Here is a 26173-nt window from a genome sequence, read left to right as displayed (position 1 = left end):
ATCCCAGAGCCCCTGTGAGCCATCCTGGTCCTTCTCCTGCCCCAGTGCCCATCCCTGGCTGCTGCTCCAACCCTGCCCTGGGTGGTGGCAGTCCCCAGGCATGTGCAGTGGCACAGCCACCCACTGCAGCAGGAGAGAGATGGGAGTGGGCTTGGGGGAGTCCTTCCTCCCCCCAGCCCCAAGACGGGACCCCCTTCACAGGAGGGGAGGGCACGTGTGCCCAGGGGTGGCACTGAGTGCCTGGGCATTGTGGCGTCTTGCAGATCGAGGCACCGTGCAAAAGGTCATCGTGCTCCCCCGGGATGACATGGAAACGGAGGAGCTCATGCTGGAAGAGATTGAGGTGTTCAAGGTAGGAGTTGTCCTGTCCTTCACCCTCACTGAGTGTCCTCAAGCAAGCCAGCCAGGCCCTTGGGACACCAAGCAGCCCCTTGAGATGTCAACCAGCCCCTTGGGACACCAACCAGCCCTTGGCTGGCACTGGAGGGACCCCAAGCATTGTTTCTCCTGCCCCTCACAACTCCCCCTGCCCAGCCCTGCCCCACCCCGGCTACCTGAGGGGTATCTGGGCTGCCCCCCAGGGCTGCAGTGTCAGGCCAGGTGTTCTCCCCTCCATCTCTTCCACTCCTGCTTCCATCTAGGTGCCAGCACCCGTCAAGACGATGACCATCTCCTCCAAGAGGGTGAGTGATGGTGCGTGGCAAAGGGCTGGGCAGATCCTATTGTGGGCCTGGCCATAGCACTGCCCAGTGTCACCGCAGCCGAGCAGGAGGCACACGGGTCACCCCAGGACAAGCTGGCTCCGATGGCCCTGGATGGCTTTGGTGTCTTAGCCAGTCCCAGCACCAGGAGACTGCAGCTCATTCTGGGGGGGTGCTTACAGGGAGAGGATGAGGTGACATCTCACCCTGTCCTCTTTGTCCCCCGACAGCAACAGCTGTATGTGTCCTCGGCTGTTGGTGTGACCCACCTGGCCCTGCACCGCTGTGACGTCTATGGGGAAGCCTGTGCTGACTGCTGCCTGGCGCGGGACCCGTACTGCGCCTGGGATGGCAGTGCCTGCACCCGCTACTCTGCCTCCTCCAAAAGGTACGGGAGGCCAGGGGGGGGCAGTGGGGAGGGACTCCCTGGCCTCAGGCTCCCCTGCTCACCTCCTTGACTCCCCACAGGCGGAGCCGGAGGCAGGACGTGCGGCATGGCAACCCCATCCGCCAGTGCCGGGGCTACAACTCCAACGGTGGGTGAGGTGTGGGGCACAGCCCCACAGCACTGGGAGGCAGCTGGGGAGTGTGCTGAGGACAGGAGGATGTGGGATGTGGGCAGCAGCCAGAGCGGGACAGGGTGGATGGGGACCCTGATGGGTTGATGGTTGTGTGGGTGGATATACAGGAAGAGGGTGAGGATGGATGGATGGATGGATGGATGGATGAATGGGTGGATGGATGAGTGGATGGAAGAATAGACAGATTGATGAAAAAGTGGATACATTAAGGAGGAGCATAAGCATGAATGGATACATCGGGGAGTAGGATGAACATGGATGGATAGATGGATACATTAGGGATGAAACATGGATAGATGGATATGTTGGGGAGGAGAAGGAGTAGATTTGGATGGATGGAAGGAAGGATGGCCGCCCTTCTGGAAGGATGGCTTAGCTAGAGGAGGAGCACACTTGCTTGGTGGCTGGGTAGCCAGCATACCCATGGCTGGAGGTGGACAGAAGCTCTCTTTTGGAGACCAAGTGGGCTGGGCAGTAGGGCAGCAGGGCAGGGGACATGGAGCTGCAGGTGTGACCTGGCTGCCTGTTGCCACCCCTGCAGCTAACAAGAATGCGGTGGAGGCCGTGCAGTACGGGGTGGAGGGCAGCACCGCTTTCCTGGAATGCCAGCCCCGCTCGCCCCAGGCCAGCGTCAAGTGGCTGCTACAGAAGGACAACAGTGACCGACGGAAAGAGGTAGGGCGAGGGGTTCTCGGGGGTGCCGGGGGCGGGCAGGGACCAATCAACTGAGCCATGCCACCTCTCCCCCCGCAGCTGCGGGTGGAGGGCCGGGTGCTGCGGACGGAGCAGGGCTTGCTGCTGCGTGCCCTCCAGCTCACCGACAGCGGCCTCTACTCGTGCACTGCCACCGAGAACAACTTCAAACACACAGTGACCAAGGTGCAGCTCCGCGTCCTCAGCAGCCGCGCTGTCCACGCCGTGCTGGTGCAGGTGGAGACCCCCCCCGGCCTGCCTGGGGCCCCCACTCCCCGCTACCAGGACCTGCTGCAGCTCCTCACCCAGCCTGAAATGGGACTCCTGGACCAGTACTGCCAGGGCTACTGGCGGCACACGGCCGCTAGCCCCCCCCAGCCGCTGGCTGGCCTCAAAGCCAAGGAGCAGCAGGAGCAGAAGAAACCTCGGAACCGCCGGAATCACCAGCCAGAGACCTACGGGCACACATGAAACCGTCATCAGGGACTTTGCTAGCACAGTGCTCTATTTTTCCCCCGTTTTAATATTAAAAATATCTATAAATAAATAAAAATATATATATATATATATACATCCACGCACACACACACACACGTGGACACACGCACTCTGCCCTCCTGCGGGAGACGGTATTTATTTGTAGGTTGTACAAGGCCACTGGGGCAGTGCAACCCCCACCTCCCAGCCCCACAGAGGAGTGGAGACCCCCAGGGTGGCTGCAGCCAGCATCACTGTCTTCCCGCTCCTCCAGGACCCCAGGATCCTGGTGTGGGGGACCACCAGGCATCGTGGCTGCTGTCTCCCCCCAGCTGGGGCATGTCACTGCACCAGGGACCAGAGGTGCAGGTCCCTATGTGGGATGGGGGTGATGCCCTGGGAAGGCGGACAAACTCCAGTCAGGGGGGGAAAAGGCAAAGGCAGGAGTGAAGTGGTGCTGGACAAAGTCTGACTCTCACAGCCTTGGCATGGCCCTCATAGCTTCCTGCCTCACTTTCCCCACCCGGTTATTGAGGAGCAAGTGCTTTTCGAGGAGAAGGTGCAGACCACTAGGCAAGCCGAGGAGAAGGGGGCTGTGGGGCCCAGGGGCTTGAGTGGGGCCAGTCAGGACCCTCAAGACAGGACCCAAGTGTCCAAGCCATGGTGGGGGCTCAACCAGGGATTTTGGGTGGGGAAGGGAAGGAGAAGGGGCTGTGCTGGGGCAAAACCTCAGGCAGCTGCTGGTGCTTACTGGCATTGGTACCCATGGGTGTTCAGGGCACCCAGCCCATCAGCCGTCCCCTCCGGGCACCCTGGTGGATGTGGGGGCCTGCAAATAGTTATACATGGGAAGCGGAGGGGCAGCCAGGGCTGAGCAAGTGCTCCCAAACACAGCTGGGGCCACCCCCAAATAAACACTGGCTTTGGGACGGTCGCGGGCACCTGCTTGTGCTCTGTTCTGGAGCAGGCAGCAGCCAGGGGCTGTGCTGCCACCTGCTCCCATCACAGGATCCCTCCAGCTCTGCCCCTCAGCCCTGCCAGGGTGCGAAGGACTAGCCTGGAGCCAGGGAGCTGGGGAGCCCTTGGAATTCACATGGCAGGGCTGTATTGGGAACACTGCGGGTACTGGGTGGCATTAAGGTGGGCACTGGACAGGTCATGGGAGGTGTCAGTACTGGGTGATACTGTCTAGGTGCTAGGGGTATGCTGGGAGGGTGGATGCGCTGGGCTGGGCTACTGACCAGTACTGACTGTTTCTGGAGGCGCTGAGAGCACTCAAGATCCAGTACTGGGAGCACTGGGGGAAGTACTGGAGCACTAGAATTCGGTACTTGGAGCCAGTACTTGTCAATACCGAGGCCATGGGGAAGACTCTACAGGGGGCACTGGGAGTGATAGTGTCTGATACTGGGCTGTACTGGGGACATTGGTTGGTAGTGAGGGCAATGTGGGTTGTACTGGGCTCCTCTGGACAGTCCCAGGAAGGCGCTAGGATCAGTGTTGGGGGGTCCTGGGCTAAACTGGGGGCAGTGCAAGGCTGTACTGGGGGCGCTGGGCTGTATTGGGGCAGTGCAGGGCTGTACCGGCGCAGTGCAGGGTTGTACTGGGGGCACTGGGCTGTACTGGGGCGGTGCAGGGCTGTTCTGGGGGCGCTGGGCTGCACTGGGGCGGTGCAGGGCTGTTCTGGGGGCGCTGGGCTGTACTGGGGCAGTGCAGGGCTGTTCTGGGGGCGCTGGGCTGTTCTGGGGGCGCTGGGCTGCACTGGGGCGGTGCAGGGCTGTTCTGGGGGCGCTGGGCTGTACTGGGGCAGTGCAGGGCTGTTCTGGGGGCGCTGGGCTGTTCTGGGGGCGCTGGGCTGCACTGGGGCGGTGCAGAGCTGTTCTGGGGGCGCTGGGCTGTACTGGGGCAGTGCAGGGCTGTTCTGGGGGCGCTGGGCTGTTCTGGGGGCGCTGGGCTGTACTGGAGCGGTGGAGGGCTGCACTGGGGCGGTGCAGGGCTGTTCTGGGGGCGCTGGGCTGTACTGGGGCAGTGCAGGGCTGTTCTGGGGGCGCTGGGCTGTTCTGGGGGCGCTGGGCTGTACTGGAGCGGTGGAGGGCTGCACTGGGGCGGTGCAGGGCTGTTCTGGGGGCGCTGGGCTGTACTGGGGCAGTGCAGGGCTGTTCTGGGGGCGCTGGGCTGTTCTGGGGGCGCTGGGCTGCACTGGGGCGGTGCAGGGCTGTTCTGGGGGCGCTGGGCTGTACTGGGGCAGTGCAGGGCTGTTCTGGGGGCGCTGGGCTGTTCTGGGGGCGCTGGGCTGCACTGGGGCGGTGCAGAGCTGTTCTGGGGGCGCTGGGCTGTACTGGGGCAGTGCAGGGCTGTTCTGGGGGCGCTGGGCTGTTCTGGGGGCGCTGGGCTGTACTGGAGCGGTGGAGGGCTGCACTGGGGCGGTGCAGGGCTGTTCTGGGGGCGCTGGGCTGTACTGGGGCAGTGCAGGGCTGTTCTGGGGGCGCTGGGCTGTTCTGGGGGCGCTGGGCTGTACTGGAGCGGTGGAGGGCTGCACTGGGGCGGTGCAGGGCTGCACTGGGGGCGCTGGGCTGTACTGGGGGCGCTGGGTTGCGCTGGGTCCTTTCGCCCCCTGGCGGCCGAGAGCGGTTCTGCAGAAACCGGGCGGGACGCGGGGGGCACTGTGGACAGCGCGGGGGGGCGGATCGGGACACGGGGGCACTTATATTTACTGCAAACACCTGGGGGAACCCTAGTAGGGCCTTGGAACACTGGAGGCGGTAGCAGGGGGACACAGAGGGATTACTGGGCTGTTCTTGGAGACACTAAGTCTTACTGGAGGGGCCACAATGGCAATGCCGGGGGGACTGGGGACGTGGGAGATGGGAAAATGATAGGCTAAGGACACTGGGGAGGGCTCTGAGGGGTCTGGGGACACTGGAAGGCGGGGGGTCATTGCAGCTGTCATGGGAGCACTGGAGTGCCTTTGGACATTGGGCAGGGCTTGGGGGGTGGGTGGGGTGGTCCTGAGTACACTGGGAGAGGACTGGAATTTCTCCTTGGGATACTGAGGAGTGGCACCAGGGAGAGGTTCTGGGGAGGGTACTCAGGTATCCCTGAGGACATTGTGCATGTGTTGCTGGAGGGTTCTAGGGACTCCAGGGGTGATACTGGGCTGGGCTGGTGACACTGGCAGTGTACGGGTGGGTGAGTAGGGACACTAAGAAGTGCACCTGGGTGGCCTGGGGACATTGGTGGAGCATCCTGGAAGAGGTCCTGGGGACAGAGGACGAGGTGACTGGGGATGGCATTCAATCACTGGGTGCCCATGGGGACACCGGGAATGAGAACCTGGGGACGCTGAGATGACTTACTGGGGAGGTTGCGGGCACTGGTTCGGAGTGAGTGGCGATGACCAGTTTGTGCTGGGGACAACGGGGACTTTTCAATCCATGGCATCCAGCCCCTGCCAGACCACAACAGATTCCCCCCAGTGCCAACCCCCACCGGGGTCCACAGCAGAGACAGAGCGGGGGGAGTCTCACATCCCCGGGTCACTGTCCCCAGTCTCATGGCAGGGACAAAGCAGGGGGCTGGCCAGCCTTGGGCCCCCCCGGCAGAAGCGCTGACGCCAGGAGCCATGGGATTGCTGAGCTCAGCCCGCTGCAGACTTAAGGGGGTTTATCTAGGGGTGGATGGACAGCTTAAGCCGTGGGTGCTGGCACAGCACCGCACCGGGTGGCCCCCCGGGACCTTGGCCCCGTCCTTGGCCCACATTGGTGGGCGGTGGTGGTAGCGAGGTGGCAGTCGGCAGTGGGCACAGCGGGCACAGCAGGGAGGCGAGCGCTGGAGGCGGCGGGAGGCTGGAGCTCGCTGCCCATCCTGGTGCTGACCTCCAAGGAGCGGGTGAGCCGCAGGGCCGCGGGGCCAAGGATGGGTGCCGGGGCCAGTGCTGAGGAGAAGCACTCCCGTGAGCTAGAGAAGAAACTCAAGGAGGATGCTGAGAAGGATGCCAGGACCGTCAAGCTGCTGCTGCTGGGTATGTGGGGGACAACACCCTGGGGGAGATACCCATCCCTTGTGCATCTACCCCAACAGCCCACCCAGTGTTCCTCTGACACCTCCTGGCACCCCTTAACCCAACCAGCCCACCTCGACAGCCCCTCCTAAAACCAACCAGCACACCCAACCTTCCCCTGGCCTCCAGACATGCTCCCTGACCGGCTCCCCTCAACAGCCCACCCAAAGTCCCTGGATCCCCCCCAAACCCAGCCAGCCCAGCCCAACAGTCCCCCCAACAGCCCACTGCTCCTGAGCACTCCTAAACCTAACCAGCCAACCCTAATAGCCCCCCAACATTTCCCTTGTCACCCCCCAGCAACCCTAAACCCAGACAGCTGACCCCAAAAAACAACCCAATGTTTTCTTCTCCCCCAAGCACTCCTAAGCCAAACCAGCCCACCCCAACAGGCCCCCTATTCCCAGACTCCCCCAAACCAGCTCATCTCAATATCTTGCTCAACAGCCCTCACCCTGCCAGGCACCTCAAACCCAATAAACCACCTCAACCAACCCTATGATCCCCAACTTCCAGGTATCCCCCAAACCCAGCCAGCCCAACCAACACATCTCGAATACCAGCAAAACCACCCTGCCTCCCCTCAACCAACACATCTCAAGAGCCTTCACCAACACCCCCTACCAGCACCATCCTGGCAGCCCTCCACCTTATCCCATCCTCCTAGGCACCCCACACAGCCCACACCAGCACCCCTGTGTCTGCTCCTGATGTCCCCCAGCACTGTGGGTCCCCCCCCAGGCCCTCTCAGCTGCTCCAGTGGTGCCCAAGGACTGGGGTGCCCTGGATGTGGTGGGGTCATGGATGCCATCGTTGCCCCCCAGCACGTCCTCTTGCACTGCTGCAGACTTGGGTATCAGGTGGTGTGCTGGGGTTACGATGCCACCATGTCCCGTACCCCTCCCCTGGGTCCCCAAGCATGTCCTTGGCTGAGCTGCCACAGATCCCATTAACCACAGCGGCTCAGCCCAACCTTAATGCCAGTGGCACCAGGCTGTAATCCCCTGCCCTGCGACACAGCCCTGGCATGGCCACCAGTGTCTCCAGGTGTGCTAGGCACTGGTGGTCCCTGGGGCCAGTGTGGACACTGCTGTGACCTGTGCTTTGTCCCCACAGGAGCAGGAGAGTCAGGGAAGAGCACCATTGTCAAGCAGATGAAGTAAGTGCCAAGGGGCGCCATGCCCCGCTGTGCCACATACCTGCACCACGCCACAGCCACCCAGTGCCCATGGCCCACCACACCCAGCTCTGCCCCATGCCACATTCATGGGGTGCACCCAGCCCTCAGTGCCTGCCTCAGCCCCATGCTGCACGCATGGGTGCCCCCACTTCAGCTCATCCCTGTGCCCCCCTCCCTGGCCAGGATCATCCACCAGGACGGTTACTCGCTGGAGGAATGCCTGGAGTTCATCGCCATCATCTACAGCAACACGCTCCAGTCCATGCTGGCCATTGTGCGGGCCATGACCACTCTCAACATCCAGTATGGGGACTCAGCTCGCCAGGTGAGGAGCACCCCATGCTAGGCAGGGGTGTACCCCCATCCCCCTGGCCCTGCTGAGCTCCTCTGCCTGTAGGACGATGCCCGCAAGCTGCTGCATCTCTCCGACACCATTGAGGAGGGCACCATGCCCAAGGAGATGTCAGACATCATTGGGCGGCTCTGGAAGGACACAGGCATCCAGGCCTGCTTTGACCGTGCCTCCGAGTACCAGCTCAACGACTCGGCCGGCTAGTATGTGGGGTGTGGGTGGGGGTCTGGGCTGGGGTGGGTCTGGGGCTACCAACCTGTGTCTCATGCTCACCATGTGCCTGGCCAGCTACCTGTCAGACCTGGAACGCCTGGTGACACCTGGCTATGTCCCCACGGAGCAGGACGTGTTGCGCTCACGCGTCAAGACCACCGGCATAATCGAGACCCAGTTCTCCTTCAAAGACCTCAACTTCAGGTGAGGGTCATGTCTCCAGTGAGGGCTGGCACTAGGGGTGGGCAGGGGTCGGGGGTGTTGACCTCTCTCCTTGTCCTGCCCAGGATGTTCGATGTGGGTGGCCAGCGCTCGGAGCGCAAGAAGTGGATCCACTGCTTTGAAGGGGTGACCTGCATCATCTTCATTGCAGCCCTCAGCGCCTATGACATGGTCCTGGTGGAGGATGACGAAGTGGTGAGAAAGGCTCACCAGCTCATATCCCCTCCACTTTGTCCCCATCACAACATGGGAGGTCACCACGGGGCTATGTCCCTCTGCAGAACCGCATGCACGAGAGCCTGCACCTCTTCAACAGCATCTGCAACCACCGTTACTTTGCCACCACCTCCATTGTCCTCTTCCTCAACAAGAAGGATGTCTTCCTGGAGAAGATCAAGAAGGCCCATCTCAGCATCTGCTTCCCTGACTACGATGGTGAGGGTGGCAGCAGGTCACCCAGCAGGTGGGGGGGTGATGGTGAAGGGTTGGGTGCCAGCACCCTGCAGCAGCACCCACCAGGTGTCCCCAGCACCCCATGCAAGCAGTGCTGCAGGAGCATTGCTCATGGTTTGCCCACCTGGGGGAGCACTCATGGCTAGCGGGAACACCAGCCCAGGCAGGGACCCCACTCACCGTCACACCACCAGGTCCCAACACCTATGATGATGCGGGCAACTACATCAAGCTGCAGTTCCTGGAGCTGAACATGCGGCGGGATGTGAAGGAGATCTACTCCCACATGACCTGCGCCACTGATACTGAGAACGTCAAGTTCGTCTTTGACGCCGTCACTGACATCATCATTAAGGAAAACCTCAAGGACTGCGGGCTCTTCTGAGCCCCAGCCCCGGTGCCCCATCCCACCCTGGCCCCACCCACCTCCCCTGGGGCCCAGACCCCCTGCCGCTCCCCCACTCCTCCCCAGCCATCCCCACTTGCCCCCAACCCCCAGGATTTGACCCACTCAGCCTCAGAGCCGCTCCTGGGTGGGGGCATGGCCCCACTTCCCCCTCCCCAGCAGGCCTCCTGCCAGCCAGCACTATGGGTCATCCAGTGCCACTGTGTGCTGGGGAAGCACTGGGTGACCCTGGGTGCTGGGGGGTCCTTAGGTTCCTCTTGGAGCTGGGGTGTCCTGGGGCTCCCTGGGTTCCTTTTGGAGCTGGGTGATTCTGGGGGTGGGGGGGATCTTGGGTGCCAAGGGTCCCTGGGTGCCCCTTGGATGTGGGGGGCCCCTGGGTGCTGCAGGATGCTGGGCATCCATGGGTCCCCCCTGTGGACTGCTGGGTGTGTGGTACTGGGGCCCCTTGGGTGCCAGGAACCCCTGGATGCCACCACCCACCACCCCCCTACTGCATGGCCAGGAGGTGGTCATAGCCCCCACAGCAGCACCCCCAGCTGCTGAGCCAGCACTCCTGGGGTCCAGCCTCTCCCACCCCTGGGGATCCCCCAGTCCTCCCACAGAGGTGAGCCACCCACTCCCACCCCTGGGTCATGGGGGGGATCAGTACATACATATTTCCACTTTATTTTCTTTCTACATTTTATTATTTCAAACCATGTGAACGATTCGGTAAAACATCCTGTGGGAAAAGCGAGGCCGCGGGCACCGGCTGAGGGGGCCCCCCGGGCTAGGGGGGGACAGCGGGGGCCACTCTGTACAGCGGGCTCTTTTTGCCCAACGCAACAGCTAGCCCTACAAAACTAGGCTTAGAAAGAGGGGGGGAATACAGGCAGCGGGCAGCACCCCCTACCTGCTCCCCTGCCCAGCTGCTGCCCGCCGAGGGCTGCCCGTCCCTCGGGGTAGCGGGACAGGGGGCAGCGAGGCGAGGTGGGGTGCAGACCCCCCCAAGGCACACGGTTGGGGGGTGGGCTGGCCATGGAGGGCACCGCCACCACGTAGCACTTGACGCTTTTAAATAGTTTGGTAAAAAGGTTTCTGTAAAAAGCAACCTTGACCCAGCCAGTGTGGTGTGGTGGTTTTTTTTGCGCACTGTTGTGTTTGGTTATGTTTGCTCGATTTTGTTTGTTTGTTTGTTTTTTCTTCTTCTTCTCCTTTTCTTTCTTTTGTGGCTTACTAAAAGGAATGTTGTTGGTTGTGTTTTCAGCCGGGGGGGTGTCCCCAGGGGGATCCCCGTGTCCCCCCACCCCGTGCCAGCAACACTTGCAATGTAAACAGTGAGAGTGCCAGGGCTCGGGAGCAAAGGACCAAGGGGGCTGGAGCGGTTCAGGGGTTAGAAACCAAGATGAAAACCTCATTTTCCGCAGGAAGGCAGAAAGGGTGACGCCGACAAGGAAAAGGAGGATGGTGAGGGGCGAGCGGGGCAGCGGAGGGGACACGGGCCCTGCCACTGCGCTGGCACCCAAAAGTCTCTTTATGGGGCGGGGGTGGAGGGATGAATCCGAAGAGAAGCAGGAGGTGGGGACGGCATGGTCCTCCCTTCGCTGGCACAGCCAGGGGTCCTAGGAGAGAGTGGAGGTGAGCGTGTGGGGGCTGGGGACGGGGATGATGCTCTGCTCTGCGATCACCCCATTTTGGGGGGGCCACCACCGAGACGAGCACCCACCTGAGCAGTGCCACCCTCAGAAGAGCCCGCAGTCCTTCAGGTTGTTCTTGATGATGACGTCAGTGACGGCGTCGAAAACGAACTGCACGTTCTTGGTGTCGGTGGCGCAGGTGAAGTGGGTGTAGATCTCCTTGGTGTCCTTCCGCTTGTTCAGGTCCTCAAACTTGGTCTGGATGTAGCCAGCCGCCTCGTCATACTTGTTGGCCCCTGGGGAGGAGGAGGAGACACAGGGTTGGGGTTGGCCCATGATGCCCCCACCACTGGCACTTGTTTGGGCTCAGCTTCCCCCACTACCACCCCGATGTCAGATTGATGCTCCCCAGGTACAAGGAGCCTCAGCTAAACTCCCAGGGCTGCTGCTTCTTGTCTCCCCATCTTCCCCCATCCCTTGGGGCACCCCAAACATCACCACACCCACCTCGCTGCCTCAACACGCTGCTCCCTGGGCACAGGAGAGCCACCACCTCCATTCCCAGCATCTCCTGCTACACTGTCTGGGCAAGGTGCCACCTGCTCCTCCTGTCAGGGTGACTGGAGGGGCACTGAGGGACCCTGCAATACCTGTATACTCAGGGAAGCAAATGGTCAGGGGGCTGTGCACGATCTTCTCCTCAAAGAGGTCCTTCTTGTTGAGGAAGAGGATGATGGACGTGTCTGTGAACCACTTGTTGTTGCAGATGCTGTCGAACAGCTTCATGCTCTCATGCATCCGGTTCTGGTAGAGGAGAAAGCAGCCTGAGCCAGGCAGGGACCCCCAGGCAGCCCCCACCCCACTTCTGCCCCCCACCGCTGCTGCCTGCCCAGGCAGGGGATGCCAAGAGCCCTGCAAGGCTTGGGCCACGCTGGCCACGGCACTGGTGGCCACCAGAGAAGGGGGTACTCCCCAAGGAAGGGCTGGCTCACAGCACTGGCTCCAGCCCCTCCACTCACCATCTCCTCGTCTTCAGCCAGCACCAGGTCGTAGGCGCTCAGGGCCACACAGAAAATGATGGCTGTCACCCCCTCAAAGCAGTGGATCCACTTCTTCCGCTCCGAGCGCTGGCCGCCCACATCGAACATCCTGGACCGAGAGACAGTGTGGTGATGGGCAGCAGCTCCTGGCCCACTGCCCTCACCCCACTCCTTGCCTCAGTTTCCCTGGAGCAGGAGCTGTGCCAGGAAAAGGCACCAGGATGGGCAGAGCACAGTGCCTCTGCCACAGGGGTGTTGCTGGCACTGCAGATCTGCCAGCATCCATTGCCCATCCCAGGGACAGGGCAGTGTCCAGGCTCTTTTCCCAGTCGGAGCAGACCCCAGATCCCCACCAGGAGCCAGGGCAGGACCAGGCTGCCTTTCCCAGGGGGTGTCAGCACGATGCTCCCTGAAGCCGGGCTCCAGGAGATGCTCTCAGAGACCCACTCTGGAGCGGGCACAGCGGGGCTTTGCTGGACCATGGGGAGCTGCTGGTGCTCAGCTGAGCGGCCGGCTCAGCGAGATGGCGGGCAGCGCCAGGGCTCAGGGGATGGTGCTGGAGCACCGCCTGCCTCTCCCGCTGCAGGCAGCAGAGGATGCTCTGCCTCCACAGACAAGCGCCTGGCAGCAGCAGCACATCTACAGCCAATCTCACTGCTGTGCTCCTCCCCACACCATCCCCTCTGCCCCGCTGCCACCTCCAAAGCACACCCTGGCAATGGGCGACAAAACACTGCCATCCCACCAGGGTGGCAGGGCATCCCTGCGAGCCCCTCGCACTCAGGGAGGACCCCAGCAGAAATTTCTGCCAGCAGGTCCGTTGCCAAGTGACTAAATCCCCCGGGATATGCACAATGCCAGCTTTTTAGCTTTGGAAACCAGAGCCCTGACTATTTCCCACAGGCTTTTGGTGGAAAGCAACCCCAAGGTGCTGGTGGGCAGCGGCACTGGTTCCCAGTCCCAAGACCCTTGGTTTCCGCCCAGCGCTCTTCCCGCAGCGGAAGCAGCATGACGGCACCGGCACCGGGAGGACACCTTCCCCCTTCCCCTCCTCGCCAGAGGTTGGATCCGCCCCCAGGCTGAGCCCTGAGAGACGTTTTTGACGCTGCTCCAGCTATTTTGGCGGTTTCCGCTCTCTCTGAGGCAGCAGCTCCTGCCATGAGCAAAGGCGGGAGGGCTTGACGTGTGCAGCGCGCAAGCAGGATCCGGCCAGGCACGGGCAGGAAAGGGTTTTTTTTTGCCTTGGAAAAGGCAAAAGTAAAGGGGTTGGACGTACTTGAAGTGCAGATCCTTGAAGGTGAAGTGGGTCTCTACGATGCCAGTGGTCTTCACCCTGGTGCGTAGCACATCCTGCTGCGTGGGGATGTAGTCGGCACGGGCTATCCTCTCCAGGTCATTCAGGTAGCTGGGGAGGGAGCAGAAAGGGACTAGGGAAGCTGGACTGTGGGGCACAACCCACCCAAATCCCATGGAGCATCCCCACACCACCCCAGAGTCCACTGCCCACACTCCAGCATCACCCATTTGGGGTGGGCAGCGCCAAGCCAGGCAACACTGCAGACCCCATCCACACCCCAGGGTCACCCCGTGGCCCTACCAGCCACAGGAAGGGCAGGGCGGGAAGCTGCCAGGGTGGCAAGGAGACATGCGGGAACAAGGGCTGGGGGCAGAGTGCCAGCACCAGTGGTTGGGCAGAGGATACAGCTGGGGCTGGGGGGCTCCCCCCCTATTTTCCTGGCCGTTTGCACAAGGGAAGCGGCAAGAGGAAAGTATTCACTGCTATGGCAACCAGTCGCAGCGCCGGCGGAAACAATCGATGGCGCCGTGCCATTTATAGTCAAAAACACAAAGGGCCGGAGCCCTGGGAGGAAGCAGGAGGCTGGCAGCCGGAGGGACCGGGAGCAGCATAACCAGGGGGCTGCTGGTCGTCCCGGGACCCCCAGGACCAGCACTGCCTGCCCTGCAGACCCCGGCAGTCTTGATGGCGCAGCAGCTGCCAGGACCAGCAGAGGGATGCCGGGAGGATCAAGGCGAGTTTCCATTTCTCCAGCTCACGTTCCTTTAATTGGGTTACAATAAACGGGCTCCTTTAAGCAAATTAGGCTTGTGTTAATTAAGGCCTTTGCAGCCCTGTAATCTGGTGAAAGCCAGATTACAGCTCATGAGGCCACGGGGATCCCGGGCTCTCATGGCAGCACGGCCACTCGCCAGCTCCTGGGAAGCCTCTGGCGTGCCAGGGCACAGCCAGAGCCGTGGGTGCCCTGGGACCCTGCAGCAGCGTGAGGGCGTGGGGGCCGGCACCCGCCACCACCAAGGAGCTCGACAACAGCCGGAAACACAGGCGGCTCCGGCTGACACAACAACAGGAAACACCGCGGCAGGGCCCTGCGCGGCATCAGCGGCACTCCGACCTCACACCCACCCTGGCACCCCAAGCTCCTGCACCCCAAGGGGCTGCAGAGGAGGTGGCTGGGGGCTGCCACAGAGGGCTGGGTGTGGGGGGCTGAGCGCCAGGCACAGTGCAGGGCTCCTCATCGCCAGGGTGCCCTGTGCTGGTGGCACCACGGGTACAGCATGAGCCCCGTGGGGACGGACAGGGCATCGGCTGCCGCATTGGCACCTGTGTGGTGCTGGAGAAAGGCTGGAGCAACAGCTCAGCAGGGGCTCCTAACTAATACTTGTCCAACCCCCGTAATGCACCAAACACTTCACAAATGCGCTTAAGGCGACAGTTGATTTGCAGACGTATTTGCTCAAACTGTGCGTGTGAGCTGACAGGCACCTGCCGGGTCTCCCCTGCCTCCAGATCAGCCCCCACGGCACAGCGCGGCACTGTTGGGGATATGTCGGTGCTGGCTGGGAGCGATTGGGCTGAGCAGGAGGGGGCTGGGGAGGTGGGTGGGTGATGGGCTGGAGGAAGCAAAAGCCATGGGCGCTGGAGGAAAGCGCCAGCAGGAGCTTCTCCGGGGTTGGTGTTTGCCAGGAGCTTTCCTGTAACATCTTCCCCCCAGTGACCTCAGTGCAGAAGAGGGACCTGCCAGTGCCAGGAGGGAGGGGACAGCTGGGCTGGCACACAGGGGGCCAAGCAGCCCTCAGGATGGCAGCCAGTCTTAAGGGTGCCCAGTCCCTCGTGGGGCCAGCCTTGGCACAGGTGTTGCGGCACAGCACGAGCTGCCCCGGCACTGCTTTACTGCGCGGGGTCTGGGCAGCGAGGGCAGGAGGGCACTGTGCGAGCTGAACACAGCCTTGGCCATGCCACCCACTCCAGCAATCATATTTTAGGCAGATTAACTTATTTATTAAATCTCTTCAGGGATAAACCCAAGCAGATGCAGGCAAATTATCCACACGAGTTAGCCGGCTAATATGCCTGTGTAATGCCAAGTCTTTCCATATAAACTCGGGCAAAAAGAAAAAGAAAAGCCTCTTGTGCATCCTACTCATCCTGTTCAGGCATAAGGGTCCCCAGTGCTTACTTTGGGGCTTTTTCTTGCCTTCTTTTTGCCTTCATGGCCCATGGCGGGCCACAAGGATGGGGAAGTCCCCCGGGCTGTGCTCACACCGGGGGAGGCCAGGGGGAGAATCCCCCAGTGAAGGGCAGTGGGCACGGAGCAGCGGCAGGAGGGGGGTGCCCTGGTGCCCCTCTCCTGGGGGCCGCAGCACCCCACCAGAGGAGGAAACAGCTTTCGAAACATCCGCCTTCCCAGTTCTGCTCCAGCTCAGCCCCAACGCTGGACGGGAAGTGGCAGCACCAGCCCCCAAGCCTGCCGATGGGGAACAGCCGCCTCCAGGGGGATTTTCTGTTGCTCAATAAAAAGGCTGTGGGCCACAGGGCTGGGATCCAACTGAGCTGGGCAGAGGAGCCCGGGTACTCACTAGGCAGCAGAGTCGTTCAGCTGGTACTCTCGGGAGCGGTTAAAACACGCCTGGACCCCGTTGTCAGCCCACAGCCTCCGGATCACATTGGCCAGGTCCTCCGGTAGGATGCCTTGCTCCTCGGCAGTGCAGGAGAGCGCAAACAGCTGACGAGCATCATCCTGTGGGGAAGAAACAGGACTCAAGCATCAGCTATGGGTTACAAAGCTCATTCTGCCCCAAAGAACCTGACTGGAGCCCTGTGTGTCCCACCTGGACAGCAGGACAGGAGCTCCAGTGGTAGACAGGAATGAGACCCAAGGGACCCCCATCCTTGTACACATCAGGGGCTGTGCCAGGGCAGGCCACTCACAGGTTATGCTTTGGGTCCCCACATCCCCAGTGCCAGGGACAGGCAGTCACAGTCAGACAGGGAGCAGCAGGGCTTGGGTAGGGCCACCCTTAATCCTGGCCCAGCTTTGGGCACATCTGCTTTTGCTCTCCAGGACACCCCACCCCTGCCAGGCACAGCACGGTGGGCACCCACCGCTCTGGAGGAGTCTCCAAAGTCAATCTGCAGGTTTCCCATTGCCTTGATAATGGCCATGATGGACTGGATGGTGTTGCTGTAGACCACAGCTTTGTACTGCCGGCACTCCTCCTCCGAGTAGCCATCTTCATGGATGATCCTGGGGACATGAGAGAGACACGGGCAAAGTCAGCCCTTCGCTGGGCATCCCAGGGTGCTTTCCCCCACCCACGCTCTGTGGCAACACCAATGGGAAGCTTTCCCCAGCCACCACTGGTTTCGGAGCCCGTGGTGCGAGGATCACTCACTTCATCTGTTTGACGATGGTGCTCTTCCCAGACTCGCCAGCACCTGCAGAGAAATGAGAAAGGGGGATGAGCAGTGAGGTGCTGCCTGAAGCCAGGGACCTCCACCCCACTGGGTCCCCCAGCCCAGGGTGGGAGGGCAGTGGGCACCTCAGTCATCAGAGAAGAGCTCCCAGCATTGGCCAGAGCAGATGCTTGGATGGGCACTGGGAATGTCAGGGCCAAGAAAGGGGAAGGAAAAGGGGAGCCTGGGTGGGACCTAGCAAGAAATTACACCTGCTCCAGGCCATGAAAATGGCATAAACACACTAACATTTGCCCTGTGGTCCCAGTGTGCTGCAGCCGATACGATCGGCGGCCATAGTTTTGGTTGAGTTTGGGAGTGGGGAACGACTGGTGATGAAGGGGCGGCTAAGACCTGACTATCACCCTCCATCCCAGCTCCAGGCAGAGCTTCTACGTCCTGCATCCCAAATCTGACATCCACATTGTATCAGGGGACAATGGAGCATCAGCCCTGCCACGTGCCCACAGCTGGAGCTGGCAGCAACCAGGACAAGGAGATGCTTGTGCCACCAGGTAGTGGCAGGGGGCTGGGCACCCCCTGTCAAGCACCCCAGGGAGCAGGGGAAGAAGTTGCCACCTCCACCAGCCATCTCAAGTGGCCCTCGGTGGGAGCAGCTTCCCCCGGGTTGCTTTTTAAATCGCATGGACTTTGCAGCCTGATGGGTCCTGCAACCCAGCCCAGCTGCGGAGGAGGCTGCCAGCAGGAAAAGCTGGTGGATTTTGGGGTGGGTTTATTTTTCAGCATCCCAATTCAGAATGCCAGGGGTTCAGAGGAGACATGCAGCTCCCAGTCCAGCCCTTCCTCCCCAGGCTGGGACTGGGGAAGGAGTGAAGTCACCCTGGCTGCAAAAAAGGGGAAGCTCAAAGGGGAAGCTGAAAGACACAGTGCGTGTCCCTTGTCCCCTATCCGGGCAGGGAGTGTCACTGAGATGGAGGAGCGACCGGCTCGCCCCGGCACTGGCAGCAGGACAAGCCCCCTTTGGCTGGGGACCAGCATGGTCCCTGCCTCCAGGTGCCAGTCCCAGAGGATCCCTTGAGCTGAACTTGTCCCTGTGTCACTCCATCCCTCTGGGGGGGTCCTTCTGCTGCTGCCCTCAGCCCTGACACTACCCTTACAGGGGGCCCCAAGCAGGCAGCAGCAGGACTGTGCCAACATGGCCACCGAGGGGGAAGAGCGATTACAGAGGAGTCCAGAGGAGTTTACTTTTTTTTTTTTTAAATTGAGATTATGCTAAAATTAACCAGGAAAAACAGAGCCCATTATCATGGCAGCCGAGACACATCAGCACAGAAAAAACACCTTCTGCCCATGCCACCGGCGTAAACACAGCCACAGTGACGGGCACACACACCTGGGGACATCACTGCAGGCACAGAGCCCCCGAAGCTGGGGCCATACTGAGGCTATACAGACCCTCTATTCACTGCCGCAACCATCCCACTCCACAGCTTCCACACTGTACACGCTGGAGTGTTTGTCACGCAGGGCTCTCCGGCACCGCTGGTACCAGTGGCTCTGCTGCTCCAGCCTCTGTCGGCACCCCGGGACGCTGACGCGGCACCGGTACAGCCCCGCCAGGCCGGCATTCGTGGTCAGCGCTGGCAACTCCTGCCCAGAGCTGGGGAGGGAAGGACTCTGCATATCCCTTCATTTTTTCCATTAAATATCTCTGGTTTCTGGCCACACCACCCCATACCACCCAGCTCAGGGATCATGGCCAGCTGCGTTCACCGTGCCTGATCCCCCTTCCCTGTGGCTGCCCACACAGGGAAACTGAGGCACAGAGCAAGCGAGGACCCTGCTGATAAGCAACCCCAGGGCAAGCTGCCAGCCAGTGGTCCCCCAGCCTCCTGATCCATCTGCCCCACTGCCACTTGCTGCCTGCCCAGGACAGAACAACCTCCCAGGGACCTCCTGCCTGCTCCCGGCACAGTGACAGTCACCAGCACGGTGGCAGCTGCCAGGGCCAGTCACTTCTGCCCCCCTGCAGAACACAGCCGTGCCATTGCCTCCCCAGTTCAAACCAGCAGCTCCTCTCGTGGCTGGGAGCTCGCCCAGTACCACACGCCTGTGGCGAACAGAAATTCAGGCCTGAATTAATACCAGGTTCCCGGCTTCCCCGTGCCGTACCCCCCAGCACCCCCAGAGAGGCTATTCCCACCCCACTGAGGGCAGGCAGACCCTTCCCAGCCCCCCCGGGCAAGCAGGGCAGAGGGAAAGGGTTTCCAATCCCCGGAAAACCGTCCATTCAGCCCCAAAACAATCCCTGGGCAGGGCGCCAGCCACCGGCTCCCACCCTCCTGCCCAAACCAGGCAGGAGGCAGTGTGCTAGGGGCTTCGCTTCCTTTGGACCCCCGTGCCGGCCAGGTATCGGGTGGATGGGGAGAAACCGCCCACCACGGGGTGACCCCACAGCTGGGCTCCCTTCAGTACTGCCCGCCGGGACCAGGCAGCGCTTGTTTCTGGAGCAGCGCCTGCCAAAAATAGGAGGAGACCTCTCTCTCGGGCTGATTTCCCTCTTTTTTTTGTTCAAAATAATCATCAAAAATTTAAAACAAGCAAGTAGCTACCCCACTCCAAAACGCCCTGTTAATCCATCAGGGAAAAATCTGTTTAGCGAACATATATTTTGCAGCCTATGATTTAAGATGCTTTCTGGCAGGCATGTATTTAATGTCGTATATTTAAGGAGCTGGTCACAGGTTTCGAGGTCCACCTCACCCGGCATCGCGGAGACGGGATTTTCCATCTTGGTGCACAGCACTATCCTTTCTTATGCCGTGAAATATCCGGGCATGGATGGAAGCGATGCACAGCTGGAAAATATTCCTTATTATGAGGGAGAAGCTGGAATTCAATCCACCAGTGGGTCCAGGGCCATCCTCATCCCCACAGCCTCATCCCCAGCCGCTATACTGGCAAATTTTCCCGCCTAGCAAACAGCAGCTATCATTTGTGCCTGGATTTACTGAGGGTTTTTACAGCCAGACAGACCCACCAACCCCCTTCCTTGCAGGGCAGACAGACAGCTGGGCAGAGGGACGGCTGAAGAGCTCACCCCCCTTGGCACCTATGAGGTCCCCGCCATCAAATGGGATTTTCAAAGGTGTATGTCAAAAGCAGTTACCCTAAAGACTGAAAAAATCATAATAAAAAGAGATTCCCCTCAACATTTTCCTTCCTACCCAAAATAGATGGAAAATTGCTGTAAAAATAATCGCATTTTTTTAAAACCCCACAGCGACACAGGGCGTTTTTCCCAGGGGCCGTCCCATTCCGGCACAGGGTTGGCCGCTTCCCAGAAGGAGCCCGCACGGCCAGTGGGATGCCACGTACCCAGGCAGGACCCCCAGAAACTGGGGGGCACCAGGGGGGTACAGATCTCTCTGTCCAAGGCAGCCAATGGAGACACAGGGGGGGTGGGGGGGGGGGAAATCACAAAAAAGAAATAAATAAAATATAAATAAATTGTCAGCAGGAAGGATGTTTGGAACACATGGGGAGGAGGTGGCAGTTTCCCGGGGGGAGTATTGCAAACGCACCCCCAGTGCTGACAAGGGCCGCTGGTGTTCGCAAGCTGGACAAAACTATCCTTGTGCCCAGCTTTTTCCAGGAATCCCAGAACTTTGCTGCTCTGTTTCTGCCCCTGCCGTGGCCGCAGCCATCCTGCCCCCCCCCAGCCAGCACCAGCCACCTCCATGCCCCCATCCCAGCTGTGCCGTGACCCCGCACTTGGGTGCCATCATCCCCCCATCCCGCCCTGATGGGGCTGGGGCTCACCCAGCGGCACAGCCGGGATCCCGCCGGCACCCTGCTGCCCCGGGGTTTTCACCGGTGGGGATGGGGGGTTACTCGGCTCCCCCGGCCCCGGTGATTCAGTCACCTCCGGCCTGGAGCAGGAAACCCGGTGGCTGTGGAGAGACCAGGCTGCACCGGCTACGGCACCCAGGCACATCCCGGCCCCAGCACCTGCAACCCTGGGCACGCTCAGCCCATGGGAGACCTTCTGTAAAATTATACATGTGTGTAAAGCTAGATATATATATATATATGCTTTTTAAGACATATATAAAAAAATCAATATGTATATTGCTCCATATAAAAAAGCAATATATATATACAAGAGCAACAAATATTTTTAAATATATAAAATATATTTCTAATATATACATGTAAAAAAATATGTAAAATATAAACATATAAGCCTGCCGCCACTCCTGAGCAAAGGCTAAGCACTCATCTTGGAGTGGAGGGGAGCTGCCTGCACCTGGGACACCACCAGTGGCCCCATCCCCATCTCAGTCACCAGCTCCAGGGAGATGGGTGCAGGGTCCCCCTGGATCTAAGAGCACTGAGCTCTTCTCTGCCCACACCCCACCACAACACCTCCTGGTTCATGACCAAAAACACCACTGGGACCCCAACAGTGTCCCCATCAAAGGGAGGGCGCAGTCCCCTCCCATCACCCTGGGCTGGGGCAGCAGGAGGGACAGAAGCAAAACCCCAAGACCCAACAAAATGCAGCAAACCCGTCTGCTCGCACGCGAGCCCAGGGCAGGGCTGGGGCAACGCAGCCTCCGAAAGTCACAGCTGGTCCCTCCCTTCCTCTATTTTTATGCAAGCCCAAAACAAAATAAATATAAAGCTTCCGAGCCCTGCCTGGGCTGCCCTCGCCCCAGCCACAGTGCAGGATTCGGTACAGGCAGCTGCCTGCATGACTTATCCCAGTGTGACCCTGCCCAGGTGGGGTGCAAGGGGAGCATCCTCCCCCAGGGTTTGCACCTCCACCTAAACAGCACCAAAAACCACTGGGAATCAACCCACCACTGACTTCCGCTGCCCCAAGCACCTTCCCTGCCTCAAACGTCTCCTGAGCAGCAAATAAATCCTTTTGCTTCCTTCATCCTTTGTAGGAAGACAAGGAATTAGGGGCTCTGAGTACAGTGGTCGCTTGCCTGCCGCTGATCCTGCATCCCCCGGAGCATCCCAGCTCCCATGGGCAGGGAACTGGGCTGGGCAGGACCTGACCTCCTCTGCTGCCCAGCAGAAACAGCTGGTGACTCCAGCAGTCTGAGCCCTGGCAATGCCAACAAGCTGGCAGTAGCACCAGAAGCTGCTGGCAGCACCACTCTGTGTGGTAGATGAACCGAGGCCGGGGACCTTCAGGTGCCAGTGGCATCTCCTGGCCTCCCTCAGCATCAAAACCTTAGGAGGCTCTTGGTTGCCAGTGGCAGGGAAGGGGACAATGCTTCATTATGGTCTGCTCCCCATCAGAGACCAGAGCTTCAAACGATCCGGCAAGCAATCTATTTGCCCAAGCCAGCAAACAGCGGTAGGTGCCGTGGGCAGGAGCAGTGGTGTGCCGGGTGCTGCTGGGGGGTCCTGCTTCCCCCACCGCACCGATTGCACGTGTCCGTCTGTCCCTCTCCAGCTCACCCGCTGTGGAGGAGTAAAGGCCGAGGCAGAATCACGGCCACACACAGGGCACAGCACCAAGCCGAGGTGGCTCCACCAGGCAGTCCCAAGCCCTCTGCGGTGCCGGTGTCCGGCACAGACCTGCATTTCCTCATGCCAACACCAATGGTCTCTGCTCACACCGTGTCCTGCCCAGCTGCACCGGCAGCTCCAAGTCAAGTTGCTGGCAAAACCACGTGGTGTTTGGAAGAGGCATTTCTTTGTGCTGTGGGCCGATGTGGCACAAAGGGTGAAGCAATTTTCCTCCTTAATTTTTCCTTCCAAATTCTCCTCCAGCCATGGGGAAAATAATAAGCCACAGGAAGGGTGAGGAGCAGGCATGCCGGGAGTATCTCCTGGGCACTGCATCCCCACCTCAAGGGGTTCTTGCAGAAGGGGGAATGCTGCGAGCAGCAACCCATGGGGGGGCACAGCCGGTCCCACCTCCACAGCCACTCCCTGATAGCTTGGGAGGATTTTCTGGCTGCGGCTCAGAAATGGGCAGTACTGACCCAAGGTTCCGGTGCTATTTAGACCTGAACAGCTGTGAGGGGAAAAAATAAATGCACATTAAAAACAAAAAAAGAAAAAAAAAAAAAAGAAAGAAAAAAAAAGACCTGTTTTGCTCTATTTTTGGCTTTAGAAACCTGCCAAGATCAGAAACACCACTCATAAATGCCAGCCCCAGCAGATGGGAGCATGTCCATCCTCCTCCTAAACCCGCTTCGGCAGAGAGCGGGACATGGGGTAAGGGATGCTGGCTGGCCGGCCCACATGATGATCCTCACCAACCAGCGAGCCCCTGGCTGCCCCTTGGTGATGCTCAGCACCCACCAGGCTCCCCAGTGCCAACAGCATTGGAGTGATGCTGCCCATCCCAGACAGCCCTGAAACCTCCCCATGCCCTGAGAAATGGAGGTGCCAACCCCTGCGGCCAGCTGCACCCCAGCACCGTTATTTTGTGCCAGGCAGCGGTTCAAAAGGAGCCGTGGCAACAGCAAGGCCCGGGCGGTGAAGGGGGCACCACGTGTTTCCCCACCAGCCTGCAAACCCCGTGGGGTTTCGCTCCGCCGGCACCGTCCCCTCCCCGGAAACAAGCAGGTCAGCCAGCTTGCACAACCAGAGAGAGCCCCCCCAGTAGCGTAGACGCCTGCCCGGCCCCCATCAGGATGGGTCTTGCCGCCAGCACAGCTCACACCAAGGCAAAAATAAAATAAAACAAAAAAACCCCTAAGCACTCTGTTAAACGAGTGCTTCAAGACGTTAATTACGTATTTCTCAAGGCAGGCAGGGGTTGAGCAAATAAAGGACTGCCGGATTTCGGCGTGACTTCCTGCTGCTGGCGGCTTCCTCTGCCGACAGCGACGAGCCCAAAGACATTTTCTGCCGGCACTCCCCAGGCAGCAGCCGGGGATTTCTCTGCCCATCCCGGGGTCCCGCCACGGAGCCGTGGGAGCCCCGCGTGCTCCTGCATCACAGCCGGAGCCAGGTTCTCCCTGGGAATTTTGGAAAGCGAACAAAACCCTCAACTGGGAGTTATTAAAAAAATAAATAATAAATTAAAATAAATAAGTGGCTGCCTAGCCTGCAGGCACAGGGCAGGTCTGCGAACACCCACAGGAGCATCACCGGGTCGTTTTGAAGAGTGCGAGCGGCCCATTATCGGTATGAAAATCGGGTATCCGTGGGGCAGAGGGCCCGTGGGCTGTGGAGGGCCCTGCCCGCTGTGGACAGCATGTGGGGCAGAGCCAGCTGCCCAAGCCAACTCCCCATGGCTAAGTAGAGGGCAAAGGTGGGATGGAGGGGCTTAGCCTGTCCCAGTGCCCAGGCAGGGAGAGGTGTGGGGCAGCGGGTGTCCATCAGCCCCATTACCTCCCCCCAACCAGCCTAGGGCCAGGGTAGCTCACGGAGGAGCCCCCTGGCATGGCTGGGGGGTCCTGGGCAGGCAGGATAGGGTGCCCAGGCTCTTTGCTTGGAGGCCCCAGCCACCAGGAGGGTAGGGATGCCCCACTCGCATCCCAAAGGAATGTGCCCAGGCTGGACACCGATGGGGTTGGGGGTACGGTACCACAGCGAGGTGGGATTGGCACTTCATTTCTGGGGGGAGCCCCACAGCCCAGGGTGGGGCTGGTACCCTGCTCCCGAGGGACACCCAGGGTTTGCTGTAGGGCCAGCTCCACACTCCTAGGGAGATGCTCAAGGACTGGAGTGGGGCTGGCACCCCACTCCCAGGAGAGTTACCCAAAGCCCAGAGTGGGGCTGGGACCCTGCTCCAGAGGAGATTCCCAAGGCCTGCTGCGGGGCAGCATCTCACTCCTGCGGGAGAACCCGGCAGCCTGGGGCGGGGCAGACACCCCACTCCAGGGGGGAATCCCCGAAATGGGGCCGACACCCCACTGAGGGGGGAACCCCGAAGCCTGGGCTGCGGCCAGCATCCCACCCCTAGCGGATGCCCGGGGCGCGGCCGGTACCCCGCGGGCTGGTACCCAGGGTCGCTCCGGTGCAGCATGGGGCGCGGGTGGCGGGGCTGCCCGGTTCCGGCAGGGCCGGGCGGGGGAGCCCCTGCGGTGTGCCGGGGGAGGGGCCCGGGGGGCATCCCGGAGGTCTCACCCAGCAGCAGCAGCTTCACCTCCCGCGCCGCCTTCTCGCCGTCCTCCCGCAGGTTCTTGTCGATCATGCGGGAGCGCTCGGCGGCCGCCTTGTCCTCGGCGCTCACGGTGCAGCCCATGGCGGCGGCGGCGGCTGCCTGCGCGCGCCCGCGGCTCTGCCCTGCCCGGCCCCGCCCGCCCCGCCCCTGCGCGCCGCCGTGGGGCGGGGCCGACGGAAGGGCGGGCCCCATGGGTGGGGCAAGGCGAGGGGCGGGGTCTGGTGGGGCGGGGCCGCCGCGGGCAGAGGGGCGGGGCCTCATTCTTGCCCGGCGGGATGGGCCCTCCAGCGGCAGCTCCGGGTACCGGCGTGCGGGGATCCGCGGTGTGTGCCGCGACAGGCGAGCACCGGCCACGGTGTGACCCGGGATAGACATGGAGAGGGAGGTGGAGTCTGGGGGATGCATTTTGAGACTGAGGTCCTTTGGATGCAGACAGGCGGGTGCAGCCGTGGGACCAAAGTGAGGGAATGCTGTTTCTCGGAGAAGACACAGTGCCACAGGTCGGTGGCTCAGCCCTTGGGGACCTGCTTGTCCCATAATTCGCCATGGGGCCCAGCACTCGGGGATCCACGTGCCATGTTGCTGGAGGAGGGAGCTCCTTGGTCGGTGCCGAGGCCGGGGATGCCCGCGACAAAGATGAAGCTGGGTAGCACTGGGCAGGATGGGGCACCCAGCAGCTTTTGCCCGGGGCGCAGGAGATACCACTGGCACTTGCCCCGTCCCCGGCTCCCAGGTTGGCTCCCTTGGGAATCAGACCCCCCACGCAGCCCGAGGAGGGATCCCGGCTGTGCCAGCTGCCCCGCGGGGCTGGCCCGTGCCCAGGAAGCCGCCCCCGCTCCGTGCCAACCCCCGGCAGAGCCTCACCACCCGCCTGGGCTCCCCAGCTACTCCTCACCCCCCAAGCTGGCACCCACCGAGTGGGCTTGGGGGGCAGCAAGGCACGCTCCACTCTAGGAGCTGCCGTGCCAGTGGAAGGGGTGCAGCATCGTCCCACACAGCCCAGGCTTGTGAAGGGCCCGTGGGCCCGGTGTGAAGGCAGCAGGGCTGTTCCCGTGGGAGCGGGCCGCGGTGTTAACGAGGCTTCGCTAACGAGCTGGCGCTGTGCCCAGGCCTGGGGCCGGCTGCAGTAAAGCGCTGTCCGTGCCCGTGGGCAGGAGCAGAGAGAGGCCCGGGCTGGGGCTGGGGGGGAAGCGCTCCACGCCGAGCCATGGTACAGGGCTGGGGGGCTTGGGACTGCCCACGGGGGGTACTGGGGGACACCCGCTGCCCTGGCACCGGGAACAGGATGTCCCCAGCCCTAACTACAGGAGTTCTGCTGCCCG

General features: G+C 61.2%; 3 protein-coding genes across 6 annotated transcripts in view; 2 read left to right on the top strand and 1 right to left on the bottom strand.

Moving 5' to 3' along the window:
- LOC136105806 (semaphorin-3F) overlaps positions 1 to 2540 on the top strand; it is a 111461-nt gene extending 108921 nt beyond the window's left edge. For all 4 annotated transcript variants that reach the window (XM_071813072.1, XM_065845648.2, XM_065845649.2 and 1 more), the window contains 6 exons: positions 264 to 352; positions 642 to 683; positions 932 to 1089; positions 1170 to 1237; positions 1824 to 1957; positions 2036 to 2540. In XM_071813072.1, the coding sequence (XP_071669173.1) occupies positions 264 to 352; positions 642 to 683; positions 932 to 1089; positions 1170 to 1237; positions 1824 to 1957; positions 2036 to 2446 (902 nt within the window). In that variant the 3' untranslated portion in view covers positions 2447 to 2540. The remainder of the gene's footprint in view (positions 1 to 263; positions 353 to 641; positions 684 to 931; positions 1090 to 1169; positions 1238 to 1823; positions 1958 to 2035) is intronic.
- A 3827-nt stretch (positions 2541 to 6367) lies between these two features.
- On the top strand, positions 6368 to 9405 carry GNAT1 (G protein subunit alpha transducin 1). Its single transcript, XM_065845506.2, has 8 exons — positions 6368 to 6473; positions 7629 to 7671; positions 7876 to 8017; positions 8090 to 8247; positions 8333 to 8461; positions 8545 to 8674; positions 8761 to 8914; positions 9127 to 9405. Exons 1-8 carry the CDS (start codon positions 6368 to 6370, stop codon positions 9315 to 9317), a joined length of 1053 nt encoding a protein of 350 aa, XP_065701578.1. The 3' UTR covers positions 9318 to 9405.
- Positions 9406 to 10001: 596 nt separating this feature from the next.
- On the bottom strand, positions 10002 to 24985 carry GNAI2 (G protein subunit alpha i2). Its single transcript, XM_065845548.2, has 9 exons — positions 24815 to 24985; positions 16687 to 16729; positions 16397 to 16538; positions 15871 to 16031; positions 13271 to 13399; positions 11974 to 12103; positions 11605 to 11758; positions 11044 to 11250; positions 10002 to 10939 (listed from the first exon to the last, which is right to left on the bottom strand). Exons 1-8 carry the CDS (start codon positions 24930 to 24932, stop codon positions 11060 to 11062), a joined length of 1068 nt encoding a protein of 355 aa, XP_065701620.1. The 5' UTR covers positions 24933 to 24985; the 3' UTR covers positions 10002 to 10939; positions 11044 to 11059.
- Positions 24986 to 26173: the final 1188 nt, after the last annotated feature.

Source organism: Patagioenas fasciata, chromosome 10 (genome assembly GCF_037038585.1).
Source record: "Patagioenas fasciata isolate bPatFas1 chromosome 10, bPatFas1.hap1, whole genome shotgun sequence".
Classification (NCBI taxonomy): domain Eukaryota; kingdom Metazoa; phylum Chordata; class Aves; order Columbiformes; family Columbidae; genus Patagioenas; species Patagioenas fasciata.
The sequence above is the reverse complement of the archived record's forward strand: the minus strand, read 5'-3'. Positions and strand labels throughout refer to the sequence as shown.

Bases quoted from the DNA above. Each gene is read 5' to 3' on its own strand.
- GNAT1 (XM_065845506.2), top strand. From the start codon at position 6,368: ATGGGTGCCGGGGCCAGTGCTGAGGAGAAGCACTCCCGTGAGCTAGAG. The intron at 7,672-7,875 runs GTAAGTGCCAAG...CTCCCTGGCCAG, and splicing joins ACCATTGTCAAGCAGATGAA to GATCATCCACCAGGACGGTT. The intron at 8,462-8,544 runs GTGAGGGTCATG...TGTCCTGCCCAG, and splicing joins TTCAAAGACCTCAACTTCAG to GATGTTCGATGTGGGTGGCC.
- GNAI2 (XM_065845548.2), bottom strand. From the start codon at position 24,932: ATGGGCTGCACCGTGAGCGCCGAGGACAAGGCGGCCGCCGAGCGCTCC. The intron at 16,730-24,814 runs GTGAGACCTCCG...ATTTCTCTGCAG, and splicing joins GGTGAAGCTGCTGCTGCTGG to GTGCTGGCGAGTCTGGGAAG. The intron at 12,104-13,270 runs GTACGTCCAACC...CTCTCGGTCCAG, and splicing joins TTCAAGGATCTGCACTTCAA to GATGTTCGATGTGGGCGGCC.